Source organism: Puntigrus tetrazona, chromosome 3, assembly GCF_018831695.1.
Source record: "Puntigrus tetrazona isolate hp1 chromosome 3, ASM1883169v1, whole genome shotgun sequence".
In the NCBI taxonomy this organism is placed as follows: domain Eukaryota; kingdom Metazoa; phylum Chordata; class Actinopteri; order Cypriniformes; family Cyprinidae; genus Puntigrus; species Puntigrus tetrazona.
In genome coordinates this window covers 16,886,558-16,908,885 of record NC_056701.1, presented here as the reverse complement: position 1 = coordinate 16,908,885, position 22,328 = coordinate 16,886,558, and the positions used below count along the sequence as shown (strand labels likewise).

Below are 22,328 nucleotides of genomic sequence, written 5' to 3'. Positions count from 1 at the left end.
ATTTGTTGGTCAGGTGCACACTTCACTTTTTGTTCTTGAAAACTCGTTCTGTCGTAAGTGATTGTTTATCAGCACTGAAAAAATATCCGCTTTAGAAGTGGATTTTGATTACATCACAGCACAAGATATTATGGGAATAGGATTTAATAAATGAGTGTATGAGCAACTGAACTTCTGCTTTCCTCTCTCCTACCGGCACAAGTTTTGTTCAAGAGGTGGAGGATTGTGAAAATTGTTGATCCATACAAACTATCTTCAAGAAATGTGGTAGATCAGTATGCAGACAACAAATGGTGGACTGAACTGACTTTTGTTCTCGAACGGCTGAGGAAAGTGGTACAGGGCAAGATCAAGCTGGATACCTAGACTTGTCCTGAATTATTAAAATGAATAAAGAACATAGGACTTTCTTCACAAAATTGGTTATGCAGCAGAAAATTAATAGAGCAAAGTCAGACAAAAGATTGTTGTTTTATGTGATTAGATGTGATTTTAACTAATGTTGAAATTGTTGATGAATAAAACATGAAGAAATGGAAAGGATACATACATCCCTTGAAAAATTCTATAGTATCTTGTGGATCGTAGCCCTTTGAGAATAGTACATCCTCAGCAGCATTTGTCTAATTGCTTTTATGCAGAGATGTGGCTTTGATCACTAATGATCTCTCTCAAAAGTGAGAACATTAGTGTGGAAGACATTAAAGACAACCTTGTGTTTGAGGCTTGAGGAGAAAAGGCAGTTCTACAGCTTTTTATGACGAAGTCTTTGTTGTAAAATAGATGTGAAAGCCTGTCTTTCGATGATGCCTCTTTACGTTGTCATATTTCGTAAAATGTGTTTTTAGATTTATTAAGTTCTCATACAAGTAGGTTGTTGGTCTGCCACTGCTGAGATGCAAGATACTTGTATTGTGTGATTGCACAGGATGTGGTCATGACATTACTGTACAGTGTGCTGTCTCTTTATGATTATTTAATCTGATATCAAGTGCATTAAAAATGTTGCCCCCCTGTCTAAATTTCAGATTTTGTGCACATAGTTAACTTTGTGGTCTAATATTACTTGGCTTTCAAGGATTCGGTTATGTGGACTTATGAAGGTAAAACACGCTCAGGAATGGTGCAAATGTTATGGGTGTGCATTTTTTAAAGAAACTCTTATTTGGGCTGGTCAGTATAAATCAGACATTTGCCCTGACAATCATGCTGTTTTCAAGCAATGTTGTAATTACCGTAATTATCCTGGGATGTTCTGGAGCTGTGCACTACCTTTAACTCAGAATTATGCATTTCTATGGCAACGCTATTAACGCCAAAACGAATCAGTGTAATTTGAGTAATCAGTAGAAAACCACAATATAACAATCTTTATCCAAATGCCTTATTATAAATTATGGATTTTAAAGAGATGGTTCACCTGCTATTCATTATCAGTTTGCTCACCCTCATGCCTTTCCAGACCTGTTTGATATTCACTTCTGTGAAACATAATAGAAGATATTTTGAAGAATGTTAGTAACCAAACAGTTATGCTTCCCATTGACATGAAAGTCAGTGGGAACGAAAACTACTTTCTCATCAATATTCTTCTAATGTTATTTCTACTTGATTGTGATACAAGTCAATCTCTGAGAAAATGCAGAATGTACAAATTGTAATTGTAAGTTTTACAAGGGAGTTTACAAGGATCTTTAACCCAAGTCTCATGCCAATTTTGCAAGAATGCACAATCAGAGTGAATTTAAAGGAATAGTTCTCCCAAAATCATCATTTACTCACCCTGAAGTAGTTTCGAACCTGTTTTTTTTGTGCTTGTCAAACGGAAAGATATTTTGAAGAAAGTTTGTAACCAGACTGTTTTGGGTCACCATCGACTTCTATAGTATTTTTTTTCCTACTATGCAAGTCAGTGGTGACCCAAAGCAGCCAGGGTACAAACCTTCTACAAAATATCTTCCTTTGTGTTCAGTAGAACAAAGAAATTCATACAGATTTGCAATTACTCAAGGGTGAGTAAATGATGACAGAATTTTCCTTTTGGGTAAACTATTCCTTTAATAGCACCAAACATATATCTTTGAATTACCTTGACTTTTCTTACCATATTTTAAAGGGGTCATGACAAACGGAGCAATCAAAATTTCATTGATCTTTTGACATAAAAGTCAGTAAACTATAAAAACATCCTCAAAACTTTCTTGTCAGTCTAAAAACAGCTAACATAAAAGGCAGTTTACCAGATTGACAGCTTGTGGATTGTACCACTCTCTGATAATAGTAATAGTGTGGCTAAGCACCGCCTCTGCAGAAGAAGATTGACGTATACTTCTACAGCACTTTCTGTGTAGTCCCGCCTACCCATTCACATACATGGGTAAATTACGCAAGAGGTAAACGCTTGTCTACATAGAAATTCTAAACGATAAAGACAAGACACTGTGCAATGTCAAATTTTGGAAAATTGAGTCTTTTCATTGTTTTTTTGTTTTTTACAAAGTTCCATACCACATTGTAAGATCTTGGTCTTTTGTTTGCTATATTTCAGCATGGATTCATTTACAAACAAGGCACAAGTCTATGCATGATTTTCAGAAAGACTGAAATGTAAAGACAACGCTGTGCTGATTCTTTAGTACCGAGAGCAATATTGCAACACACAACTGTAAGTAACTGTATTCGTGGTTTTCGCTATTGTCTTGTCCATTATCACAGATCTCTTTGATATGTACTGAGTATTTACGTGTTTTTTTAATCTAAATTAGTGGTTCTAAAACTTGTACTGGGGACTCCAAGCCACCACATATTTTGTGTCTCTCTGATAGACCACACACAAATCAAATCTTGCACCACTGATCTAAATCACCGCAGTGTCCATCGAGGAAGAATGTAGGCTGTCAAACATACACAAGTGTTAGTCAATCATTAGTCATGTGTAGCCAGACTGATGGTTGAAGGTTTTGAATTCAAGACAGCTTTCACTGGCCAAGGCCACCGATGAGGCCATGTGTCTGACATGTCAAACAACTAAGCACAGTTTTTTAAAACAGGACAGAAAGAGCCTAAAACTTGATGTACATAAATACATGATAACATTATAAGAGGACCTCAAAGAACAGTATACAAAATAATAAAAAGGCACCCCTTTAATATACATTTGTAAATAATAACAATAACTTCAGTTAATTGTGTTTTATTGTATTGCCAGCCCTATTCATAATCAGCATGCCCCTTCATCAGCAAAATCACGTCCTCTGCACAGCTGAGTTCAGAAAAGACATTACTTAAACTGGGTTATATTTCAATAGACTCTTTATCACTTATGCACACCCACAGTTCTGAATCGATTGTCAGATTGTTGAGGCACATTCTGCTGCCTTGAGACTGTGACAAAAGCCCTGCCACGCTCCCACGGTCTGTACTTCATTAGAGAGTAGGATTGTGTAGTATAGGCATGCCTGACATTCGCTGATAGAGCAACAGATGATGCCAGAAGCCGCGCTATTCTGTCACGGCACACTTTAGAAGACTGGAGTCTGGATCTGGATCAGAAGAATGCGTTCTGGCATTTTGGAGTGCTTTTGATAACAGTTCGACATTTTAAACCGCCATACAATTGATGACATGAGGAGGCTGTGAATGGCTCGTGGGACTTTGATTAAAGTTTATTAACAACAAACCATTCATAAACTGTAATTTCTCAGGAACCTTCTTACATTCTCCAAAAAATAACTGATTTTATATATATATATATATACATACATACATACATACATACATACGCATACATGGCCAGAAAAGGATATGGCATGTGTGAATCTATGCCCTTGTTTTAATTAGAGAAATACATACAGTAAATTCACCCATCAGCATTAAAGCACATATGATACCATTAGTGCTAGTCAGTTAAATTGTCCATCATGTTAAATGACCAAAAAAATAGGGAGAAACGTGTCGAAACGCTTGAATAAAAGCACTGTAGATAAAACGTATGACCTGTTGTGAACTCGCGCCATCCTCCAGCTCTCCTTTCAGCTACATTATAATGAACAGGGTGAAAGAAAAGAGATGATTTCAGATGCAGTATAGAGCAGGTTTTATTTAATCATGTATCAAGAGGTGCAAATTAGAGGAACAATATTAAAATGATTAAATATTGAATGTGGTATCATTATGTATGATGAAAAATGTGTTCATTTTTTGGATTTAAGAGTTTTCTAAATGAGGTCCTAGCTCTGTCACTCTGTCCCTAGATACAAATAGCAATCTTCCACAGTAGTTATTATACATCCATTTCAGGAAAGGTTATTAAACACCTGAAGATGGGCAAAAGACACAGATATTGAACTCCTTTCATGGTAATCTGATCCGCAGAAGTGGCCCTAATAGAAAGAGTCCCCTAAATCACATCTTTTACTGGGTGTGCCTGGCAACATGTTTATTGCATATGCTATGGTGTGATGGATTATATGGTCACCAGAAAGACTCAGTTGAGCTGTTATTGATTTCAGAGTGGCAGGAACAGCACAAGGTAATTTACTCTCTTTACTTAGCACTCACAAGTCCTACGTAGCTATTTATTTTGTGTGTGCATTGTTTTCTATAAGTTAAGATTTGTGCTTCTTCAGCTGCTGTTTATGTCCCTGAAATATTGTTACTGAGATGTCATCAGCAAATAATTACACTTGAATGAAGAAGCTATCTCAGGCTTGGCTGTCTAATTAAGAGTCTCGTCTAAGTGCCCCTTGAGTCAAATATGTAAATGGCTTTGGTGGTTTCTTGATCGGGGGGTGGAGAACAGTGGACCATAGTAAGGTTTGGCATCATGTTTAATTTGATGTTAGTAAAAAGGAGGCGTTGAGCGAATTATTCAAGGACTGATCAATCGAACATGCTGAACTTCACAATATGAAGATGATTACTAACATATTAGAAACTATATAATTATTGAGTTCCTTGGGATCTCAACACTGGTAAAAATTCATCTCTGTGTGAAGATGTTAACATATTTATTTCTTTTCTGTAAGATCAAAGACATATGTTTGATATTTACGTTTATATGGTCTCATTACGTCAAGCATTAGGAAGTGTTTTCTTAATTTTGCGGCTTGACAGAAATGCTAAGTGATCTGTAATGAAACTGAGAGCTCCAATAAATACCCTTGGATGAACTAACTGCTGTAAATATGCATAAATGGCCGCGGATACTTAACTGTGCATGGAAGCTTTCAAACTCGCCATCAACGACTAATATGCAGAACAAGCCAATCGGGGCTTCATTTTCTTAATGCTGCATTACTGATGAGTGCTGCTTGTAATTTTGAAGCTGTTTACATTTTTATGACTGGTTTGTTTTATATTTATGTGCAGAGTTTTGCTTTTATATTTTTCGAAAAGCAGAGTGTAATACAAACAAATAGCTCTTGTCCATGAATAATAAACATAAACTCAGTGCATCAGATAGGAATTAGTGGCTGATTTGTAATGTTTACCAAAGTACTTAGATTCTCCAAGTGATGAAACGTTATAATTTATGAAGTATTAAAGTCTACCTTGAAAAAATTGAGGATGGTTTTAAATGAGCCTCTAAAAGCCAAGAAAAAAAAAATCAATGATTTGTTTTCACCTTGTTGTTGTAAAATCTTCAGAAGTGCATCTTGACTTATTGTCTTTTATGGTTCATGCGTCAGTGCTTGCCTCACTCCTTTAGCTTCAAGTTTTTTGTTGTTTTTTTTCCAATAGAAGACATTAAACTTTAATTTTCACTTAATGCTGCAGCTCTCTTATTGAGCCTCCGGGGGAAAATACAGTTTTGATCTCGCATGAAGCATCCCCCAAAGGACGGTTCAGGGTTATTCAGGCTACCGCTAAATGTGCTGGGGTTATTTATTTGCATATATTAAATGTTATGCTGGTCCAAGAGGAATATCAATGCACTTTTTATTGAAATTCACTGTCAACATCAAATTTAAAACTTCCAACATAGCAATTGCTGTATAGCTACAGTACATTATACATAATAAATGAACTGAAGACAGATAAAGAAATATTCCAGGTTCTGTACAAGCTAAATTCAATCTGCAACATTTGATTGTCACAAAATAATTCTGTCATATATCTTTCTCTTCTCGCTCTCTTTTAAGAAAAAGCAAAAACAAGATTATGGCAAGGTATTTCCAAATGTCCGAATTGAATGGGGCCAGTTTTTAAGGCTATAACAGCTCAAATGTAATATTTATAACTTTGTATAAGAGCAAAGTGACGTTCTCATTACTTTACTGTTAATTTTTGCTTTCATTTTATTGTTGTTTTTGGGTTTTAGATGTTGTGTTGAAAAAAAATTACTTTACACAGAAAAGGTTAGAAAGCATTTCCACCACAATAAAATAATTGTGAAAATGTCTTGTTGACAAAGTGATTATTTTAACATCCCCATCATTTGCTTCCATTGCGGGCCTCTCACTGTAGTAAGGTACTGTTCAAAATATTTTTTATTAGCATTATATCACCATTGCTGTTGACTAAGCTTAACTTGTACCAAAACCAGAATATTCCTTTAGGACAGCACAAGAACCATAGGTACTAAACTGTTGGTTGTCTGAAATCTGAAATGTTCTGTATAACCCTGTTTTTAGGGCTTTTGCAGCGTAGTAATTGATATAAAATAGACCAATTAAATAATCTCAAGACTTTCTAAAACAGCATAGAATATCAGAGCTTGGAAACAGAGGTAAAAGCAAGAACATACAGTACTTAACGTAAGCATATATTTTTTAAGAGCTTGTTAAGCGAAGCTGAGGAGCATAATCAAAGAGTCTTCTTCAAAGCTTCAAGCACAGTAGGAAATCACAGCTTTGCTCACATAAAGACACAGGGCTCTTCAGATATTAAAGTGTGTTGCGCACAATAATTGGTAACAAATTTTCACAGGAGAATAGTCATCACAGCCTTAAATTGAAACATGCTCAGAGGGTAACACATCAATAGAAAACAAACAGACAGTGCTGCTGAAAAAAGAAAGAGGAGTTCTTAAATAAGACATAATTTAGCACTAGAACCAAAACAACTAGGCAGAACACAAAGATGCATTTGTACGAGAACCAAATTGAATGCACGTTTTCAATTTGCTCTGCGATTTGAAACTACGGACTCCGCTGTGCTCATTCAGTCAATGCAAAACCATGGTGATGTCGATCAAAGCTGCTGAAATCCTCCGGCTCGGTTTGAGTTTTTTAATAAGGCTTCTGTAAGGCATCATTAGCCGTGCACTTTATTTTTATGGCTGATTTTGGAAGGGTAACGTTATAGTCATAGTAGTGTCCTGCGGCTCTGTGAGTGGGCGGTTAACCATTTCGTTCTCGTTCTGTCTGGCGTTCTCTTCATTCATTTGAGACACTTCAGTGGATCCTGCTTCGAAGCCGGGGACGGTGTTGGCTACATGGACCACGTGCACTTTATTGCGTCCCTTTTTGCTGAGGATGCAGCTGAACACCTTTTTAAAGCCCTTGCGAAAGTGTTTGGACACCAGGGCATAAACAATAGGGTTGAGGCAAGAGTTAGCGTAGGCCATGCAGTGAGACAGCAGCCTAAAGGCGTAGGTGGTCTGATTGAAGGGAAAGTCTCCGTAGAGGTAGCACAAAATGACGACGTGGTACGGCAGCCAACAGATGCAAAAGAGCACCGTGACTATGATGATCATCTTGGTGACCTTGCGCTTGGCTCGTTTCGACTCCGACATCCCGTCGAGAGGATCCACCGCAGTCCAGAGGTACTTGATGGTGCGTGTGTAGGACAGGCTCACGATGAGCACAGGAATAACATAGCCAAAGACAAAGGTGCAGGTGTCCAGGACCTTACGGTTATGTTCTTCCCATCCAGGCACACACACGTTGCTGTTTTCGAAGTCAATCAGGTCGTAGTAACTCAAATAAGGCCCGGCGAAGACAAGCGACAGGCCCCAGATGACCACCATTGCGACTACAGCGTTACACGGCGTTCTCAGTTCTCTGGAGCGCAGGGGGTAGCGGATGGCCAGATACCTGCAAAAACAGTAAAACAGTAAACACTGTAAACACCCTTGTAATTCGTATTAAACTTTTCGAATTTTATGAATTATTATTTTTTAGGTTCAAGTGTGTTTGTAAGCCAAGTACGGCAGTTTCTGAAGCAAACAGTGGCATCTGCTGTTAAAACGTAAACTCAGAATTTTTTCCAGAGGAATCTCGATGCATTCGGAAAATCTCTAAATCGATGCTGAATCCTGTCTCGATTCGCGATGCATCGATGTATTGTACCAGCACTAGTAGTCATATATAAAAGAAACACAGGATATGTTGGTCCTGAAATTGAGTTTGCCCTGAACACCGTATGATCAATATAGCCAGCGGTTTCAGTGCACAAGATGAATGTGTCATCTTGTTTTCTACCTAAAGGTGAGGTAATTGCCAGTGGGGATTCTTAGCCTCCACTGAGTCTTGGACCATTTTTCACAGTGCAGGAAACTGTCAGATTAACATGCTTTTTTCAAAGGTAAACACTTTGAGGGTGGATGGAGGGCAGTGGGTCTGCTGCTCAGGTTGAGAGTAAGGTATTACACCAGGGCATATAGGTAGCCTTGTTACATTTATGCCATTATTTCAGCAAAAAGGCTGGCTGGCTCTCCCATTCAGCTGTCTCCAGGTCAGCTCACAAGTCCCACTCGTCACTGGTGCTTTAGTTCGACCTTAATGTTACGTAATTTTAGCTAACATACAAGTAAGTGGATACGGTTGGGTGCTACTAATACTTCATTGTGAAGACAGGAATAATGGGCTGCAGGTTTTTGGAGGTGTTTTATTAATGAAGTGGGTCGTTGGTGATAACTCCACTGACATTTATGCAGTTAAACTCCAACCTTTGCTGATGCAATTTGCAAGACTTTCTTGTGTTCAGGAGATCCATTTAATTAAATAACAGCACTGGCCCTGATCAATTACAACGCTGATTTTTTTTTTCTTTTAGGATGTCGTTTTAGACCCAAAGGAGCTGCAGTGAAAATGTTACGTGAAGGTAAGTAATGAGGCTGTTTTCATTATTCTTTTACAGTTGTCACATCTCCACTGTACTGAGAATTTTCGCACATAATAACCCCCACCTACCCAGAAGTTATTGTACTTGTTTACCAAGTCTGAAGACAGTAAAGATGAAATATGAGGTGTGAAGAAAAATAAATAAAGGTAGATATCACCTGAGAACGGAATATTATTATCATTTCCACACCATATTTCAAATTATGCATATAGTGTGAAAATATAATTGAATTGTGTGTACTGGGATTCATAAAGTGCTAGCTATGAAATTAACCTTCATACAAAGGAGTTGGCAGTTTTATTTACAAAAATATTTTAAATATTTAACATTTCCAAACAGTTTCCACCACCATCATTTCCATCAACACAAAACACTGAAATAAAAAGTACGTATATTTAAAACAATGACACTTTTTCTGAGATTTATTCATAAATACACTGTACACGTGATATAAGTTAATTGAAATAAACCAGTGAGAGTGTAAAAAAGCATTTTAAGTTTGAGTTTATTTTCTGAAATATTTGAATAAAATAATCTAAATGATTTAATTATAACTAAAGAAACCCACCTGTCCACAGAAACTGCGGCCAGAGTGAAACTGCTAGCATACATGGTGAGGTTGATGAAGAAGTGAACCACCTTGCACATGAAAGACCCGAAAACCCAACCTTCCAGAGAGTAGATGGTTGCTTGAAAAGGCACACAGAAGATGATGAAGAAAAAATCGGCTACGCTGAGATTGAGGATGAACAGATTGGTGGTGTTGTACCCAACCTGCCCACTTCTGAGGAGCACGGCCAGCACCAGACTATTCCCAATGGTCCCCAGGAGAAATATGAGAGAGAAGACCACAGACACAATGACACTGGCTGGGTTGAGCTGGTAGCTCTCAGAGGTGTTCCAATGTCCCATGGCTTTATTCAGGTCCTCGTGATCTGACATTTTAAGACGTGAAGAGCCCTGCAAAAAAACCCAAATCAATTATTAGACACTGGTGCATAGAGTCACTAGGGACTTACCTCTCACAAAGAATTTGAGGATTTGACGTAAAGTGCATGCTTGAAAATCTCACATATCTTAACAGAATCTGAATCTCAACCTGATGAGATATAAAAGCTGTTCTCAAAAGCCTTATAGCTAGACCCGCACTGAGAGCAAATATCAGGAGGATCATATCTCAAGAGGAACACGAAAAAAGTACATTGTGATTACAAAAGATCCTGAAAGCCGGTGTAAGAACAAAGAGGGCTGAAAAATGAAACGGAGTCAAGACAATTTCAGAAAGCTATCACAACCTCTCTAAAGGCAATGAACCAGCCTCATCAGTATATGAAGAGCATGTCTTCATCTGGTTAAGAACTAATCGAAATGAAAATGAACAAATTCATTTTGTATTCATCGGAGATCTTAGACAAGAGTTGTTTGGAGATTAAAAAAATATAGATGAATCAATGTGGCATTATGGACTAAATACAGTGTAATACATTGGGTTATGGTAGGATTATTTTGGGCAGTTTTGTTGTTGGAGTAACCTGGCAAATGAGAAGGAATGCAATTGCCTACCAGCAGTTAATCTCACAGTATGTCCCAATGGGTGTTGCTCAGAAACGGTCAACATCGATTTCTCCTCTTCAATTATTGATCAGGCTATGGGAAGAAGAAGTAACAAAAATAACAATTCTTTTACTTTAACAATCACACAGCATTTAATTGATTTAATATTAATGTAAATTATTTCCATAGTTATTTCTGGTTACATGGAATTTACTTGCTGACAAAAACAGGTTCAACTTTACAAGCAAGTTACATTTTCCTATATTATTTAAAACATTTTGGTAGATTTAAAACAAAACAATTATGGTTTTAAAAATTCAGGTGAATAAATACCTAATTGAAGATATTGTTGTGAAGATATATATGTATTGTCTGAAAAGTCTTAATGTATTCAATTAAGCTTCTCAAGTATGGTTGTTCGTGTTTCAAGGATATTCTTAGATATTCTACTAAATACCACTAAAATTATAATTAAATTTAATTAAATTCTTAATGCATATAATATTTATTAACAACATATAAAATAGGTGACTTAGAAAAACAATGCAAACCTGAAACACAAAAGCTTTTCAAAGAGTATTTGTTAAGTATGGAAAAGCAAAAGCTTTCAGGGAATTGGGCTAGTAGATGTGATTCTGCAATCCCTAACAGACTGACAAAGTGCATGCTAAAAGTATGACACAACCAGCTGACAAATAAAAAATAGAAGCATGCAGAATATAGGTGACTAATCCTCTCTATCTTCTCTATTAGGCCATAATTGGCTGTCAGAATTCATCATGATATAATTAAAATGCTGATCTTCAGTCTCTCTTTTAATACATTTACATTGTGTTTGTCGAAACAACATAAAGTGGATGATTGGATGATATTGCTGAGAGATTTTTTTTGTCTAATAGGAACAGAGCATGACTCATTGTTTAGTAAGATCTTTATAGTGGTAAATGAACGGAAAGCCGTTTACTCTGAGAGGTCTAGCTCTCGGGACACATTCATCAGTTATTTTCTCGCTCCTGCTACGACTTTATAGGTAATTGAGAGCATAAGAGGAAGTCAGAAAGGGATAAAAAAAAGAGAAGAGAGAAAGAGGACACAAACATTTCTAACAGATTGGTTATTTAAAAAAAAAAAAAACGATGGTGGTTTGTTAATATTTAATAACTATAGGTGAAGTGTTCTGAACAGTAGCCTCTCTTTAGTCCTTTAACGTGTTTACAGAAAAGATGGCTCTAAAGCAGATCAGCACTGTAGGAATCCCCCATTAGTGAATTATACTTCAGCCTTATTGATCAGTCAGCACAGTCAGACTCTTTTGTAGAAATATATATATATTTTTTGCAGAGATTTGGTTATTTATAGATTCAGACCACACAAGCATGTGTGTTCCAGCTTTAAGAAACAGAGACACCGCTTAAGTCGGTGCTGGCAGGACAAAAATGTTTTTGCTTTTCTGGATTTTGGCATCTCTTTTTTGTTTTGCCATAGGGAACAATTCCCTTTGTAAACACACCTGACTGTCTTTCATGTGAAGCCAGCTGACTAGCTGCCAGTGAATATAACATGAAGTGTCCTTCAAGAAGCAGGGCTGGTAAACTGATCCCTTTGGTTACAGTCACGGAGTGCATCAGTTTTGTCACTTGACAAATGGTGCACCGAACCTCCTCACACCGTTTTTCTCTTATTCCCTTTCAAGCTGATTGCCATTTAAAATTAATTAAGTCAAACTTTCATGAACTCAAAGCCAAATAAAAGCATCTCAGTGCATGAACTGCATCCCTCTGGACTAAGATTTCAAAAGAGACTCACTCTAACAAAGATATAAAAATAACATCAAAATATATCGGAAAATGTTGTCATGAAGCGTGCAAAATGCAGCATCTGATAAATAAAACATTAAATAGAGTATACAGACACATTAAAGAAAGAAACAACGTAACAGATGCATTGCATGTAATAAAATAGAAATGTGTCTTGCCGTATATTTAGATAAATAAAGAGAAGTCATCCAAGGTCATCATAGATATATACATACATTAAGAATCATTCTTGAGATGTTATGGAAAATGTGTATTAACTGTGAATGCCAGAGAGCCAACATAACATCTTAGAATCTGATGCTGAAAGAATTTCAATCAGTTGTTTTTACTTACCAGCTTATGGGATGAACAGTGACTGTATATCCACAATTTAGATTCATTGTAATACTGAGAAGCTTCTGGTGTCCAGGCAAGCTTTCAGAATGTAACAGTACTTGAACAGCCTTCATCTCCTCTCATTCGGCTTCTCCGTTTCTCTCTGCGATCCCTCCCTTACTCCCCCTCACATATGAAGGCTCCTCCTCCACATCGTGGTAAAGGCTCACACTTCACCGCAAGAGAGAGAGAACGTGCAGTGATTCTTTCTCCATGCACATTTTAAAAAAAGATCTTTTCATCTGCGATACCTGAGCTGTTGCATCAATGCGGCTCAGTTGCAATTCTAGAATATAAAACTGGTAAATTATTCAGAATGAGGCCTTGGTGGTCAGAAGATATTTACTTTTCATCACGCTTTGCACATGGGCAGCTTTCTTTTAGACGCTTAATTTAGAAATTCATCAGAATATATTTCCCAAGAGATGAGAATTCAACTGCAGTCCATTCAAATTGGATACACACTATGACCAAATCAATACAGCTTCAAGGCATCATTGCTCATGCTAATATGACAGAAGAAAGGAAAATATCTATGAAACGGTTTCTGTTGCTTCCACACAAATTTTGCTGTTATTGTTTTTGGAAAGTGTGCTATAGCTGAATATATAGGGAATATTGCACATATATTGTATCTTCCATATGAACGTTCTGTTAAAAAGTTTACATCCCCAGGATAATAATGTATTCGCTCTTTGTAGTGGTGTATGAGTCCATCAGTTGAGCTCAGAGGAAGATGAGGACAAAAAAGAATTATATCTGCCGTGTGCTTGCTCTTGGTTAGCAAAGGGGTCTTTCGGGTCATTCAGGTCAGAAGTGCATTATACAAAGCATCACCGTCTTTGAAATTCAGCTATGAATAATGCACGGCTCAGACTACACAACCACATACATGAGAACATTTACAATGTAGAGCACGCTGAATAGCATATGTTCTCTTGCATGGTATTACTTCCACCACATTCCCAATTTTTATACCCAAATGAAGATTTTTTCCCCCCTAGATGTTGATGGAAAATGTATGGAACCCATTTCAGCAGTACAGTATCTCAGTCCACACAGACTATAATGACATCCTCTCAGAGGGCTGTCAGAAGCAGAGGTTTCCCTGCTGATGTTCAAGCACCTCAATTTGGCAGAAATCATGTAACCATATTCAAATCCACTACGAGCACAATCTTATACCCGATCAGGTCACAGTACAATTGTTTGACGGTGACACAATTCATAGATTTTCGTCTAAGTTATACAGACATATTCACTTAGTAGAGCCATTTCTTTCAAAATAGTTGAGCAGCAAATCAGCATATTAGAATAATTTCTAAGGGATGTAATACGTGACACTGACGACTGACTGAAATATTCAGGCTATCTCAGGAATAAATTAAACAAATCTTAAAATATATGAATAGAGTTGCACCGATAGCCTCGTGGGCATACCATTGTATGACGGGCATCTTGAGTTGGATTCCTAACTTGAGGACCTTTTCCATCCCAAATAAACATGAATGAATATCTCTTGCCTCATATAACTGCTCAACCAGTTTTTCCAAGCATGGAAAGATATCAATAAAAGAGCTTATTAACTAAATTTCATTTCATGAAGTATTTAACTATATTCTCGTTGTATTTTACTTTACCTGCCAAAAAACACATCGTTTGTTTCTCGGATCCCAGATTTTTTATATAGTCATGTCTCAGCCAAATATCACAATTTCACGAAATTGCCCGTTTTGACCGTTCTTGTGGTCCGGGGTCACATGACGACAAATAGAACGGTTATAATTTAGAAATGAATTTAAAAACTACATTATGTGCAATTTGCATACATTTTAAGTTAATAAGTTATGTTTTGACGAATACATTTAAATAAGTAATTAATAAATAGCATTTAGGTTTGGGCTCTGCCTTTAATTGTAAACTTATAGTGGTCTAATATAGAAGGACTTTGTGGTTTAGAGTATAAGCTGCGGTAAATCATTGTTTCATAGAAAAGCAATCTTATGTATCTCAAGTATTTTTTCCCTCTGCTGTACCAAAACCATAACCATCATGTCAAACATATATATTGCATAGCACATGACACATTGCATAGGTTTGTCACCTATAGTTCTCATTTTCGCCTACAGGTATTTTTAGAAAAAAACTGATTGTGTTTTACACGTGTCGGTTCGGTTCGATTTTGCACATCTTCTTCAGCACATTATGTACACATTAAACATTCACTTAACATCTCAGGGCATATGCTTAAGCGATCATAGTAATGTGTGAAACAGCACATGTGAATTAAGCTGTCATGCTTGTTAAACGTGGAACACAACAGGTACGTAGTTCACATTATACCAGCAGAGAGGCTTAAATAAAACAGTAAATCATCGCTAATAAGAAATCTGCAGTTTGCTGTCAGTGTTTTTATTCATGTATACTGTATTACTGTAGGGTAAAGGTGTTATTTTCAGTTCTTTACTTGAGGGTTTTGAATTGCTGTGATGAAAAGTCTAGCAGCCTGGGTAGAGTTGGTCACTGGGGAACACTGCCACTTTGATGAAGACTATGGGAATGGATCCCTCTAGCGATACGTATCACAGCAGACAGGCTCTGAATACAAAGAGCATCATTACACTTAGGACCTCAGACTGATTGCTCTGTTGTTGTGCACTGTAAGATACAGCAGAATGCCTGATAATTTCATGCCAATTTCATGCTGTCTGTTTTTTTCTTATTTTTTCATGTTATTGATTTCAGAACGTTTATTCTTCTAGTAAAGGGCACGATGCATGACATTTTTATGTTGTCTCTCATCTGTACTCTGTATTGTGTATGTGTTATTTATGATGGGGAATTTGTAATATAGGTTGCCACTGAGATGAAGAGCAGGAAGATTATGTGGTTCATTTGTGGAAGTGAACTGAAAGAAATCCTCTGTTCTTGTGTGACCAGTGTGTCTAATAGCAAGATATCACTGCATATGTAATTGCACGGTCCATTTGTGGTGCTAAATTGGGAGCTGGGGATTACTTCAGGTTCTCCACCCTTAGGCTTTTAAATAAGGGTTGGAAATTACCAGGCACTTGCCACCAAAATGAATAAAATACTTCCAAAATTTACATTTTAAATTTAAAACAAACAAAAAAGTTTACTTATGCTATGCTAGTTGTATGAATTGCTTCTTTACAGGAACAGATTTGGAGAAATTTAACATTACATGGTCACCTATTGATCTTGTGAAGTGTATGGGTGCCGTCAGAATGAGAGTCCAAACTGATAAAAAACAACAAAAAAAATCCACAAGTAATCCACACAACTACAATCGATCAGTTAACATCTTTTGAAATCTTTTGAACATCTTTTGAAAAGCTGTACGTTTCTTTTTAAACTTTAATATATCACTTCTCTCCAACATTTGACTCCATAATCCATAATAACGCTTCCTCCAGTGAAAAGGTTTATCTCCTGTTGTCCTCTCACAAAAAAAATCCACCAACATATTTGTTTAGAATTGTTCTAAACTGTTCACCTGTAAATTGTAGTTTTTCATAAAAGAGACATTTTCTCTATTTAAAAGCATAATTTCATATTTCTATATTCAAAGTGTTATATGTAAAGTATTAATCTCATAACATTATTTCAAACCTTCTCTAAGCTGTTTCTGAAAATACATCTAAATGCTACGTCTGTAGTGCAAGTCTTTTTTAGTGATGTCTGTTGGCCTCAATACGAATGTCTACCCATCTCACACTTCAGCCTAAGATTTCTTTTAAAGCTCAGAGGTGTAAGTCAAGTGTAGGTCAATGCTAGTCATTTTAGCGCGGTTTCTTCAGTTGCTGAAGTGCTGAAAACTATTGGGATTATATGGCACGTTTCAGTCTTTCTTTGCTGTTGTCCATAGATCTTGTCCTTCCACGTAGTTAAAATATTTAAACATAGCACAATCAAATGAAATTCATAGCACATTCTGAGAATTCTCCCTTGTCGTCATGGCAACACAAGCAGCAAAAATCTGGGCCAACTAGTGTGAGTCTCCGTGTAGTTCAGAAATTATCCTAGAATTATCTCAAATGGTTTTTAAAAACGCAGTTTCACTGAGTGGGATTGTCACCCATTTCATTGCCTATATTTACAAGCATATGCAGTTTGCCCTATATGTTACATTCTCAGAAATAAGGTACAAAAGCTGCCACTGGGGAGGTACCTTTTGAAAAGGTACATGTTTTTACCTAAATGGTCCATTTTGGTGCCTTAATGGTACATTTTAGTACTTAAAGTGTACTTATTTGAACCTAATAGGTACAAAAGTGTACCTTTTAAAAAGGGAGCACCTCAGTGACAGCTTCTGTACTGTTTTTGAGATTATATGCATAAATGTGACCATCTTCATTCTGACTTTTTCAAAAGAGGTTTTATATTCTGAATCATCACAGATTTATTTTTTTTTTGCATTAGTCATCCTCTTTATTTTGTCTAAAACCATTACCATAACGACAGCCAGTTATGGCAGAATAAGTGCATTGTGTGGACAAAGAAACCATGCCGCACAAGCACTCAATCAGTTTTAAACTTAAAACACATTAACTTTCAGATGTCATCTGCTCTTTTAAGGACTGCCTGCATTTTAGCATAGTTTGTTTGCTTAATCATGTCATTTGGATATTCTTAAATGGGAGGACAGTGTGGGAGGAGATGTGACAAAACGTCCATCAGCCAGATGGTTGAAATATTCATCACTAAACACTACAAGGGAACATCAAGCATGCAGAAGTCATGTATGAAGAGTGCTCTCTCCAGTAACAGTTATAGTCTAATACAGTTTCTGAAAACACAAAGCTGATCAAAGGTGACCAGAGAACGACAGACAGTAAAAATGAATATAATTCACCGTATGCCTGTTTACCTTGACCAGCGTGACAAGGCTGATATTGGACCTTGGTTCTCACTTGATGCACAGTACTGAACTCAATTTAAGAGTATGCCTTTATTTTCAACATCAGCAGATTTAATAGCATACATTGTAATATCACAGAGGTCTGAGCAAGGCCACAGAGCACATAGAATGGTTATATTAAACTGACTGGTAAATGATTTAAAGAAACCAAACATAAAAGTAACACAGCTGTAATTAACTTGCCTGTTATAAAATTGCCTGAGTATTTGTTTGGTTGTGTTTTTCTGCACATTAGGGTTACCTCTCACAAATGTAAGGTCAGTGGTGTACAAATTTAGGTATAGGACATACTGTAAAAAATGACTGTTTTTAACAGAAGAACTGTGGAAATGCTACAGTAAAAACCTACTAAATGGTTAACAGTAAATTCCTGTAAAATTGCCTGCAATGCATTTTAAATCTAAAATCACTTTAAAATCACTGTTTCTTCTTATTTAAACTAAAAGTTATGTTTATTAGGGTTGTATTTTACGTGTAATGTTAAATTACTGTTTATTGCATATTTTAGTTTAATGAGTTTCACCATGATGGTGTTTAGTGTTTGTGTGAATGACACGGAGCACTTTCTATATATGTTAGCATTTAAAAACTGTTTGTGATGGGCTTTGGTTCATCATGTGACTTTTTCATCACCACCTGCTTTTGGTGGTCATCAGTATATTCACTACTTTAATATTTCAGCACTTTAATAGATTAGTATATTAACATTATATGAGTTAATGAAATTACAGTATTTAATTGTAAATTTAGGTTAAAACCTAAAACGAGCTTACCATGTTTTTTATGGTAGAATTCTGACAACTACAGCTGCCAGTTTTTCACTGTAACTTTTTACGGATTTGTTTTTTACAGTGTAGGTATAATCAATTTAATATCTTTAGAGTGAAATATGATGTAAGGATGCATTTTTTCTTTTACATTTTTTTCCTTTGTCATATTATTACATTAGCAGCTTATTTATATATTTTATTGTTCCACCAGCCTGGATCTTGCAGATCACTAAATGAGTCAAATGCTGTTTCATTAACTATCCTGTCAGATTCAGTGAATGATTCGACAGACAGATTCAAACCGGTAACTTGTAAACCACTGTGAACTATTCATTCTAAGTCATTAAAAAGTAATTTGTTCATGAATTAAACTATCAGTGGTGTTCTCAGTTCTTTCCTGAAAACATAGTGAAGATCTTAAGGAAGCAGTGCAAGGAAATACTGCTGTGACACACATGTATAAAATATGTAAGTACAAGATTACCCGCCAACAAACCTGTTAATTAAGAATAAGATAATAATATTTTTTATAGTTATAACGTGTCGTTTTATATTTTTTTCCCAGATTTGTGAAGACATAGATGCGCAATTTGTTCCTGAATGCTCAAGTCAAGATAAATTGTTTATCAAAGTACAATTTTAATAAACATTTAAACCCAGCCAGCCTTTTGAAATGAAACATTAAACCAAACTGCAATATTTAAAGTGCTCTTATTATGGTTCATGAAATGTTTGTAACTTGAAAATAGTTTTGAGAGTCCTAAACAACAGGTTGACATGCATTCTCAAGTTCAAAAAACACAGTTTTTCATAATGTGCATGTATTTTTACTTTATTTGTTCAACGACTCCCCAATGATTGGTTCAGTGATTCATTTTGACTTCATTTACCCCCCCAAAAATCTATATACATAATTTAATATGTCAAGCACTAAATCCATCAGAAACTGTATTTTAGTCAGATTGTCTTTATTGTGATCTTTCTGACTGATTCACAAAACAGATTTTGTTCTGCTGCACTGCCTTTTCAATGTTCATCAAGGCCCTTTGTCCTTTTTCATTGCTCAGCATTGCGTCACATATTCTTAAACATCAAGAAGACATTCTGTCCCACAATTTGGTAACCGATGGTTTTCATTAAATAGACTTTCTGCTCAGGTGTCAGACGACAATGTAGTGCTTGAGAATCTATTATCTATATCTACATCTATCTATATGCATATATATAATGGATTATATTAGGCTATTTATTATTATTATTATGACAGTGTTTCAGCCTGTGATAGTGGATATCACCCTTTGCCTTCTCTTCGAGTATCTATTCATACTGTCTACTGTGTACAGTCTGTGCAAACAAACTGTTCTAATACGTGACCATTACTGTTGCTTCCCTGCGATGTTCAGTGACAGGAAATCAAAGTTCCTTTTTTACACACACACACACACACACACACACACACACACAGACACACATTTTTTGGGGATTTTTTTTTGGACTACAACAAATGCACTATCCGCCTTTATCTGATTCTTGTACTGTTTTGTGGCATATAAGAACAGAGATAATGATAGTGACATTTCGAACTTGCAGAGAATAGACCCCATTCACTGGCTAATTGCACTCCTGTACCCCAGTCAGTAAATGACTGGCTTAATTAGGTAGCATGTCCTTGTGTCTTCTCATCACTGGACCGCTGTCATGGGTTCAGAGGTGAGAAATCGACAGACAGCTCCCTTCCTTCAGCTCTTCAGTTCTGCTAATGTTGTGCACTAAGCTCCTTAACATCCAGTCATTTTCACATGGGTAAAGCATCTCTAAACCACTATTTATCTGCGCCGTAAGACCTGTCAGGGTGCAGCAAACACATTGATTGCATAATAACTGTAGAATAAGATCATGTCTGTGGCATAATGGCTAACAAGCTTAATCAGTCACGCTAAACCATCATTTATATGTCCCGTCCCTTGCTAAATACAATCAATACCATCATTTATGCAGAGCAAAAGAGCAAACAGTCACGCCTAGTGCACACTAATGATGCACAATCTATAATAACACCAAATTGTTTGAGTCTACTTCACCTTTTAGGCTTTCAATCATTATTTTTTGTCATTTGAAAGTTTTTAACTTCTGTCGTCTTCATCAATGAGAGACAATTGTGACACAGCTTCATGATAATTCAGTTTTGAGCGTTACTGCTGTCACTGTTTTTGTTATTTTGGGATCAGTCTGACATGTACACAATAACAGTGTGTCATTTGATGCTTCAAAATACAAGGAGCACCTGACAAAAAATGTGTGTCAGTGCGCATGGGTTGTGTGAATACGGTCATACAGAGCAACGTGATAAGCCTCCGCATAGTGATTCAACGTATGCGCGTCATTGTGAAAAAAAAAATCACACGGTTCGAGAAGGCTTGAAGCTTGCTCAAAAACACTAGGCTGTGTGTCATTTTTCAGACACACCTAACAGATGTGCCATCAGGTCAGATTTGTTTCACGGGATGTTCATTGACTGAAAGTGTGAGATTGAAATTGAAGATTATTTATTTGCCATGTGTGGCTGTGTGTGAATTGGGATGCTCTTGTTATTATACACTTACTCAGCTGTAAAAAAACAACAACAACGACGGGCTGTTTGTACAAATAGCAGTAGATGTGTAATATAGCGGGCAGAAAATTATGTAAACACAGCATTGACAGATGCATAAAGCTGATATTGTGCAAGCTGTGCTGGAGGCCAGGGTATCATAATGAAAAATATATCTTGTGTGAAAGAAATAATGTGGGGGAAAAAACGATGTACAATAATCGAAAGAAAGATCATGGTGAAAACGGGAGAGTGTGCACTATATGAGCAAAGTGGCATGCATTAATGCATAGAAAAAAAATGAATGTATGAGGTACTTATTTTCTTTCTGTTTATAAGAAAGAACTGTTTTGAATCCTGTAATGCTGTGAGATTCTGTGAAATTCAGATTCTAGTGTTTTATCATCTCTGAGATCCACAGTCACGATTTGGGTTGTGTGGATGGTATCAGGTTTATTATTATTAACTAAAGCTAAAGCCACAAATAAAGCATTAATTGAAACTATAAACATTAACCGACTGTGTGAGTTAAATAAAACTTTTATTTTTTTTAGTCTGTTTTGGGTCACCATCGACTTCCATAGTAGGAAAAAATGCTATGGAAGTCAATGGTGACCCAAAACAGTCTAGTGAAATAAGCAACAATAAAACTTTTTTTTCAAAATATCTTCCTTTGTGTTCAGCAAAACAAAGAAATTCATTTGGAACTACTCCAGGGTGAGTAAACGATGACAGAAATTTCTTTAAAGTAATAAAACAAAAACAAAAAAAGAGAAGAATAATTGATCAATAAATGAATGAAATCTATAAAGACATACATATTTAAAATAAATAGATAAAATAGTAAAATTACTTTAACAAAAATAAAAATTGAAACAAAAATAAACTATAATTCATTATATTCATAAAAACTATGAATTATATTGAAATTACGCTGATGTGTATTTATTTTTGTTCTAGAAATAATGTTATTTAATAGTGATTTTAAAACTATTAGCATCATAATAATTGAAATCATTAAAAAATCAAATTATTTAACAAAATTATGAAAATTATATTAACTTAAAATTATAAAATAACCTTCAGACTTTTGGTGTTTTGGTTTGGTTTTTATGTAGCGCTGTATGTTAGCCATAAATTGAATGCATAGGCCTTCAATTCTAAAGCTTGTTAAACACATCACCAAACTACAATCACTGTTTCATTACGGC

General features: G+C 36.0%; 1 protein-coding gene across 1 annotated transcript; it reads right to left on the bottom strand.

The window, feature by feature from the left end:
* Positions 1 to 5,915: 5,915 nt before the first annotated feature.
* On the bottom strand, positions 5,916 to 12,917 carry galr2b (galanin receptor 2b). Its single transcript, XM_043229195.1, has 4 exons — positions 12,774 to 12,917; positions 10,633 to 10,716; positions 9,638 to 10,029; positions 5,916 to 8,039 (listed from the first exon to the last, which is right to left on the bottom strand). Exons 3-4 carry the CDS (start codon positions 10,009 to 10,011, stop codon positions 7,277 to 7,279), a joined length of 1,137 nt encoding a protein of 378 aa, XP_043085130.1. The 5' UTR covers positions 10,012 to 10,029; positions 10,633 to 10,716; positions 12,774 to 12,917; the 3' UTR covers positions 5,916 to 7,276.
* Positions 12,918 to 22,328: the final 9,411 nt, after the last annotated feature.

Bases quoted from the DNA above. Each gene is read 5' to 3' on its own strand.
- galr2b (XM_043229195.1), bottom strand. From the start codon at position 10,011: ATGTCAGATCACGAGGACCTGAATAAAGCCATGGGACATTGGAACACC. The intron at 8,040-9,637 runs GTGGGTTTCTTT...CTGTTTTTGCAG, and splicing joins GCCGCAGTTTCTGTGGACAG to GTATCTGGCCATCCGCTACC.